This window comes from Stegodyphus dumicola, chromosome X2 (genome assembly GCF_044657685.1).
Source record: "Stegodyphus dumicola isolate Sdum_Otavi_A_Nest chromosome X2, ASM4465768v1".
Classification (NCBI taxonomy): domain Eukaryota; kingdom Metazoa; phylum Arthropoda; class Arachnida; order Araneae; family Eresidae; genus Stegodyphus; species Stegodyphus dumicola.
Window position 1 is genome coordinate 189,790,459 of NC_140781.1, and position 8,799 is coordinate 189,799,257.

Here is an 8,799-nt window from a genome sequence, read left to right on the forward strand (position 1 = left end):
GAGGAAACGATTAACCCAATTTGAAAAAGAAAAACCCCAACATGGAATTTAATAATCGGGCAAAGAGTAAGGGAGGGACTGACGAACATCTTCAAGGGCAATCAACCATAAGTTCCTAGGAAGAAAAACTTCTTGCTCGTGAAAATGATTTTTTATACAAAGATTTTTTCATAAATAATGAAACAGGAATTTTATTCAACTTCCAAAAACCGAAGGAACGAAGATCATTTCTCCAGCAATATGCGAGCAAAGGAATGAATCTCAAACTACGAGTTTCTACAAGTTCTTTTCCATTACATCCCAGGCACGAAAAGCGTTTTACAGGAAGACATATGCGCCAACTTCAGGCTTCAGCTCATTTAAGCTGTGATGAAGCTTTCCTAAACGTGAATCTCCTTTCCACATCACAAAGAAATTGAAGGAATAATTAAAAACATTCACGGTACTTATTTTAAAAACAAAAATACTGTTATAAGACGAAAACTTGTTATGAGATTACATTTAATTTAATGGCTTCAAACACGCGTCTACCTTTCTGCAGAAAACAGGCGGGTAATTATTCCTTTCATCAAATAGGAACATTCGTAACCAGGACGTTTTATCGCCAAGAGCCGAATTACAAACTTTAGTCAAGGAAGTTACCAACAGATATGGCGATTAATTCTTCATACAAATTTGTTTCTTTACCAAGATGATCTCCGATATATTGCATACCAATTTTGTGAAGAAGTTTTTATGTGCATTTACTTACATGCAAAGATTTTACATTTTGCCCAACACCCATTTTGTAGAGAAGTCTTTACATTTATTTAAAAAAATAATTACTTTTAATCTCTCCAAGGTGTAAAAGATTTGCATTAGAAAGAACAAGAACCTTAAGTTTCCATTATACATGTTTTGCGGTGACTGAAATGAGAGGTAGTGTTATGTCATTGAATTTATTTCACCAGTATACTTTCATGAAAGTCTGGTTAAAGATGTGGGGTCAAGAAAGATCCAATTTACTCAGAAAGTGCAAGTATGAAACCAACATTCCATCAGATAAACTGTTCTTGTATTGAATTTCTCAGTTCAGTTTTTCCCCACCTAAGTTCTCAAAAATCTGACCGACCTCCGAAAATTCAATTTTTGGAAATATTGTATTTCTATTAAGTAAAAACAACTCATGAGCAGCTTTTAAAGAGAATACATATATAAATTATACTTGTTTACCTTAAAGTGAATTAGATTGGGATAATTTCCATTATGACTAGGCAGGCAAAGACTGCCTAAGCGAAGGGATGCCTTTGTGGAAGACTAAAAAGGACACTGGCTCAGATGCACGATACATATGGAGAAAGCCATGAAACCTCCCACGCAGTCTATGCAATTGAAAAGATGTGAACCCGTTCACTACTGTTTTAGGGGCCTTTCCGCAAAGCGACTTAGAAATTTACGCAACAGATTTTCTTTACCGACAGAAAGGTAACATATCTAAACGTCTAGTAGAAAAATGCACTGAATATTAGTTTCCATTTGTAATGCACAGAAGCGCAAGAAAGAAAACAAATTTGAATATAATCGTAAAACAAGCCACTGGCACAATAATTTAGATATTATGAGCTATTATTCTGTAGCTAACTACTAAACTTCCTACGCGATCAAAAATGGTATCACGAATATATTGAATAACGGGCTTTAAGTTAAAGGGCTAAGGAAAATCCCGTGAAGGCTGCTTAAGGGATTTTGGATAGGCTACTTTCGCGGAGTATTTTATGAGTCTGGTTTGGTTTGTGTGATTACAGCAAAGCCTCGAGGGTTATCTGCCTAAGGGGAGGGATGACATTGTGGAGGAAGTTCTAAGGGAAATTTGTTCGTATTCACGTTACACATGGGGAAAACCACAAAAATGCCCATGCAGCCAGCCCGTTTGCGGGGTTCGAACTTCGAACCGAACTACGAGCGTTCAGCGACTTCACCGTTCGGCCGCTGGTGAGCGAGTAGTTCAAGGGAAATGTGTCTATGTCACATGGAGAAACCCTAATCCTTAGTGAGGATTTGACCGCAGATCTTAATCCCCGTATTGCCCTATTTAATTCTGTGTAGCAGAAGTGTACTTATTTTGGCGACTAATGTCAGTTAATATTGAAGAAATATAGACTTCAAATGCTAAAAATTTTTAAATCAGAATAAAAGCAAACCATCTTAAACGCTTGCAATTACGAACGTCAAAACATCGATGACACATTTATGATTAATCTTAACGCATGGAAAATATTCTATTTGGAGTGTATATTTAAAACTTTAGACACAACACTTGTATCAAAAGCATCTTCGACGAGTTGACAAGCGCACTTAATTTTCTCCGAAAGAGGTAAATAGTACTACTATCATCGGAATGGAAGAAATATTTTGAAATATTCTAGGTTTAATTGTCACCCATTTGTTACGAGGGGACAGAAGTGAAATGGATTTGCTCAATTCCACAAAATATCCATTCATGTGGACCTAAGCGCTAGAAAGATTACTGCAAATTTTTTCAGCTAAGGCAGAAGTCTACTGCCAAGATCATGAATTTTAGTTCCTGAAGTCTAATTTCTTGTAAAAAGTCTTTCTTCCTACCACTTAAATGCGTATTTATTCTTTAAATATGCTTGCGTTAAAAATTTATGAAAAGGTTTTTCTGAACAATTATGGGAGTGCGACATTTCTGCGAAAGTTAAAAACCTGAAAGGTTACCCGGTAATTGCGCAAACACTTACACGAAAGCGCTAGCAGTTAAGGATGAAACAGCGCGAGGCAAATTTCACAAGGTTCATTAAAACTACATTTAACAACGTAATTCTGGAGTAAGTAGGACTTTTAAGTACACAATAGCCGAAAGTTTCATTATGTAGGCAGCCCTATAGAACCCTTTATCTCCAATTAAAAAACCCTGGAAACAAAAGGTGGAATTCACGATCGAATGAAAATTACAGGCAGTTTTTTTAAATATAAGAGTGAGAATGCTCAAGTTATTGAGTTTGTTACAAATTTTGCAGACTACTCGAAACCTTCAAGAAGCGTAGAAAACCCTTCAATTTCGTTCGTAAAGGCTTATTCACAGGCTAACGGATATACACCACATGAAAATACAATTATACACATTACGAACGTACATTTAATGTATACTGAACGTCTTTTCCAGAAGAAAGACTGAATTTAGGAGAACAACTTTTCACGAAGAACACACCTAGTGACCACTTCATTCAAACATTGAGATTAAGTCTCAAATCCAAGCTGTAAAGAGACGACTTTTGCAACGATTAACTTAAGCTGTTATCCCGATGCTAGATTTTCCGACATGTTATTTCAGAAACTTTGGCAAGTTATTCTGTGAGAAATTACTGAAATTTTCAGGTTGCCAGTAGTATTTCACTTATTCTATAAAATGGAGACTGGAAATAAGGCAGAATTTCCTCAACCCATAACTATTGTAACCCAAAAGTTAGGAAAATAGGGTTAAGTTACCTGAATATTGCAAAACACACGACGGTAAAATGTCGTAGACTTAAAAGGTCAGTGTAGATGACCATACTATTGGGAGAATAGTTTCCGTAAAATTCAAGTAAACCTTTCGATATTGATTTGCTTTTCTTTCAACATAAAACCTAAAGGAAAACAAAGTCTAGGGAACTTTCGAGATGTGCAATATTGCAGCAGGATACACTTCAGTAAGACCAAATTAGTAGCGTTAAGAGTCTAAGCGTTACCTCCTTAGGATAACAAGTATCTTTTCAGAAATAGTTTTTCCTGGTGCAGATTAAATATGGCTTAACTCGCGCCAGTATTTTCATACGAAATCACTTATTGAAAAAGAATACAAAGTAGAACTTTCAGTAAAAATATACGCTAAAGAACCATACAAGCTCGCCATTTTATTAAAGCATCTTGTAGGAGATTAGGATTCAGTAGCTACTGATTTTAATAGGAACCATCATTTTAAGAAATTAACTTAATTAAAACTAAATGCATTGAAACAGAAGTCTTACAGATTCTCAAAAATCAAAACTTTCTTAAACGTATGATTAAAGTTTAACTTTATGCTGAAAGTTAAGGCAACATTTTTACAATTGCTACATGCATTGAAACAAGTTAAAAATTAGAATCTTGCTCAATAGTTACTCAAATAAAATATAAGTCAAATTGGTTAAATTTCCACTTTACGGAAGTTATCTAATGCAATTTTAAGGTTCTTTATAGGTGAAGTGGTAAGAATAAAAACTAATATTAAATACAACATCATTTTATTAATACGTCATACCAGATACAAAGATCAGAGTCAGACTTAAACTTGGTTCAGGGACATTAAGAATGAACTGGAACTGATTATTTGATTGATCCATCCCATGAAAGAAGGAACTTTTACGTAAATACTTGGTACATCACTTCTGCCACATCCAAGTCCCCAGGATACCAATCCTACCAGCTCGTGGTAACCACCAATTTTACAAGCAAGCGGACCACCGGCATCCCCCTGTGGAGATTGAAAAAAATTAGGATTTTGGATACTAGTCATTCTTAGAAACCCTGTAAAGAGGATGTCTACATACGACGTTTCACGCGAATCAACAGTTACTCATTCCATTTGAAAGTTACTATTGCAAAATTCTTAAAACCTTATCCAATAGTTGTAAAATTCGCAGTTAGGATTTAAGTTTCACGAAGTTAAGCTAAAAGGAATTTATTTACAAAGGTGGATAACCGCAGAAAGATCATTGAAGGGAATATTAAGACAAGATTGTTTGCTCTCAATTTGGAAAACTAAACTAGAGTAAGAAATAGAAATCAAATAATATAGAAGAGAATTAGCTAGAAGTTAAAAACTTTGCGTAGCTTACCTGGCATGCATCTTGCTGACCCTGGCCCCCTGCACAGAAACTGCTTGCCGGGAGAATGAAAGGATTAGCCAGAGCTTCCGTAACGTTAGTCATGCATTCCAAATCGTCAATAATAGGAACCTTGGCTTCTCGAATCTTGAGAGACATGTCTCCATCTAAGGAATAATAGAGTTTAAGACCTTGTTTACAATTGCATGAAGTGTTAGAGATTCTGTGAAATGAAAATAGAGGGTCTACAGATTAGTTTTGCAGAACATTAGTTTAAATAGAGGTCAAAAGACTCTTTCGGAAAAACATAAGAAAATACCCAAGAGCACACTTTAAGCTTCAGGAAAGCAAGTTTCTTTCACAGGAAAAATATTAAAAATAAGCATCATCAACATTTCAGTCGTTCCGTTAACAATATTTCTCAAATTGTTAGAATTGAGAGTTGCATGTTCACATAAATACTGAGGAGTTAAGAATTTTATCAGTAAATTAAATTTATAGACATTACCTTTGGATACAAAACCATACCCAGTCACAGTGCATTTGGTACTTTCCTTTGGCATTTCCCCACTTGTTGGTAGACATATAACGCATACATTATCGTTGAGCTCTAGTGGCTTCTGAAGACGGAGAAGTGCAATATCATTATCCAAATTCATGATATTGAAGCTATGATGATTAAACGCAGACAGTACTCTTATAGTTTGACCTCGACTATTATCTTCGGGGCTTTTCAAGTCTGTGACGCCAGCTCGTACAAACAACGGTTGATGTTCGATAGTAGGGCTGTAAAAATTGCAAACACGGTTTTTAAGAGAGAAATTCATAATTCTTTCGCTTTTTCTGTTAAAAAGTGCACACTAATACATCAAATGATGCTTAAGTAGAAGAATAAGTTCTTTTAAAGAACTAATGCAATTAAAACTGAAAGCTTAAGCGCGGACAAATGCATTGCCGCAGAATAGTTTAAAGACAATACTATGCCACTTCTAGCTTGTTAAATAACGGCTTGAAAAAAAAAGTTTCGTTAAGCATGCAAGCAATGCTAAAAACTTACCCAGCAACGCAATGAGCTGCAGTCAAGACCCAAGAATTATCAATAAGAGCACCGCCGCAGACATACTGGTTTTGCGCATTAACAATGGCTACCTAAAAACAGGAAAATAGAATTAAAATATGCTCTCGTATTTTAAGAGAAAAACCTAGTTCAGGATTCCTACCTGCCAACACCACTCTCCGGTTAAAGCTTCTTTTCCTCCCATTATTCGAGGAGTGTCTCGCTTTCCTTTTATTCCACAACGTGGGAGTTTCGGATCTCTCGAAGCCGCTAGAAAGCAAGACATGGAAGTAAATTGAATGCACTAGATCTGCGCACTTTAAAAAAAATTGAAAGTTCACTTACGCGGAGCATTAAAGTAAGGAGACAACGATTTCAGGTATTCTTCGTGATCTTCTATATCTTTCAAACGTGCACAGCACACTAAACGTCCAGGACAAACGAAACCATCGTAAATAGCATGTCCTCTGAAACATGTAAATCGAAGGAAGTAGGACATGCACGAGCCAGGGCATGGAGGTGCAGCTAGTTTATGATCTTCGGGAGACATAGGAGGGCTTGCTGCTGGAACGGGTACTTCATCATCGTCATCAGGTATGACGATTTCTTCAGTTTCCTCACTTGCAGATAAGTCTTCCTCATTACCGGCACTGTCAGGGGAGACTTCGAATTTAGATGCATGCTCAGAAACTTGAGAAACAAATTGATTTATAGGCTTCCTAAGCATTGGCGGCTGTTGTAAGGTTTCACGGTTTCTAAGCAGTTCAGGTGTTTCATGCTGATAAAACTGCTGATAAAGTTTACCATCACTATCGGAATAAATTACGAGTTTTCCGTCAACACGTGGGAAAGCTGTTACTTCAGTATAAAAGCGACGATTGTGATCCCGTGGTACGAGGCGAGGAAGAGGAGATATTTGTCCGTTTGGCGAGACTTTAAATATATTACCAGCATCATCAACAGCAAGGTGACCTAGAACAACAGGTGGTGACGTAGGTTTTACTCTGTTGGAAAGAGGCGGCGGCATTGCGGCATTTGAAATCCTACGCATACAACACGTTGTACCTCGCGCACAAGACGTTGGACCTGTGATGAGTTCATCTGGCGGGAAACAGTAGCTATGCATGTTTAAGGATAAGCATTGGCCCGTACACTGAACGGGCAATATTCCAGATCCTATTGTTACACAGCATAGAGTGTTTCGGGGGCAAGCATACTGTGGCAAGGCTTCTTGGCAACGCATAGCATGGGTCTCGTGTATGCAAGTACCGGGACAGGCGTCTTTTAAAGCTGGAGTTCCAAGAGAACGTCGAGAAAAGGAGTCTTGTTCCTCTGTCACTACATAATCATCGCGGTCGCGGAGAGTCTCTGCATCGGTTGCACTAACGCAGCACGTGGTTATTCCAGGCTCGCACATACCATCGGCCATAATAATGTATTCGCAATACTGGGCCTGTTCATTAGGCAAGCAGTTTCCAGGACAGATTGAATCTAGAGTGCTGTCGGTCTCTTTCGTTTCAACAGATTGATCTGGTTCATCAGTGTATCCATATCCGTAACGAGAGCTAGCAACGACATCACCTGGATATGCATAACCCTGAGAATCTACAGATTCTTGGGAATACGCAGGAGAATTACTATCGGAGGGTGCCCAATAGGGATCCTCAGTTACACTTCGTAGATGATCAAGACAGCATTTAAACCCTTGAAGGCAGTCAGTTTCGTTGAGAGCCGAGTTACAGTTTTCGCTTTCCTTAATGCACTTCCCTGGACACTGGTTATCTGAAAATGATAACACTAATTACTTTCGAGGATTTCATATCGAATAGTTTCATGCACGCGAAGCTACAAGCATATCCAGTCGCAGAAATATCAATTACAGTTTTAAGAAAAAAGTGCGATTACGGCTTTCGAATTTAAACATTTTAAGTTTAACACAATACGTCAGTTAGATACAACCTTAAATGAAACTTCAGTTATGTTGATTAATTTTATTAACTGCAACGTTCATGGTTTATACGAAAATAGTGAAAGAACAGTTGGAAAACTTTTAAGATAGATATTACCTATAGTTACAACGCGCATTTAATTTGTAAAGAGTTTTATTAGAAGTCAATATATTAACATCAGTTCTCCTTTCCCCAGTTACCGAGACGAGAAAGATCCGTAGCCTAATTCAGTTCAAGTTTGCACATAATCCTTTTCTGTTAAAATTTAATTTTCAGCGTTTACAAAGAAAAGAATTTCCGTAAGTTTATTAGAACGTAGTTATTTAAACAAGGCGATTATAATTACCAAAACCGACATTAAAGTTATAAACAATTTTCCCACTTCAAGATAATGAAAACACGAAAAAGCGTAACGGAACTTAAAAACAAGAATTCAATCCGAAACGTAAAACTTCAGCGGAAATAATTTCGCAGACGATAGCATTAATCTCTTAAATAAGCAATAAAAATAAAACTACTTACGTGACCCATCATTCAAGTCATGATCAGCATACGAAAAAGTCGCCGAAACAGCCAAAGCCAAGATGACACCCTGAAGCAATGCCATCGATACGATGCACGAAATCCAGCGTAAGCAATCCCGAAAGAAGAGAAAACTCGAAATCATAAGCCACTCGCTACCTTCTTTATACTACATCCGGCGCTCTCCTACTCTGCATTATGTAAAACAGCGTATACGTCGTTGATGCGCAGTACCGTACGCACAGTTACGGATTCATCAGTTGATGAATGGGATATGAGACCTGTTTCTTGTGGAGATGGGTTCGTTCACTGCTAAGCGGCCTACGATTCCCCCCCCCCCAGATGCATTTCCCGTTTAAACTTCCACAAGGCGAAACTTAAACGTAAAAAAGAAGGAAAAAAAAAAAAAAAAAAAGAAGGGGGA

At 37.4% G+C, this 8,799-nt stretch overlaps 1 protein-coding gene across 1 annotated transcript; it reads right to left on the minus strand.

The window, feature by feature from the left end:
- Positions 1–4,248: 4,248 nt before the first annotated feature.
- LOC118184717 (uncharacterized) lies at positions 4,249–8,535 on the minus strand. The gene is made up of 7 exons (XM_035354431.2): positions 8,376–8,535; positions 6,250–7,686; positions 6,068–6,174; positions 5,905–5,996; positions 5,356–5,633; positions 4,860–5,014; positions 4,249–4,495 (listed from the first exon to the last, which is right to left on the minus strand). Exons 1-7 carry the CDS (start codon positions 8,518–8,520, stop codon positions 4,307–4,309), a joined length of 2,403 nt encoding a protein of 800 aa, XP_035210322.2. The 5' UTR covers positions 8,521–8,535; the 3' UTR covers positions 4,249–4,306.
- Positions 8,536–8,799: the final 264 nt, after the last annotated feature.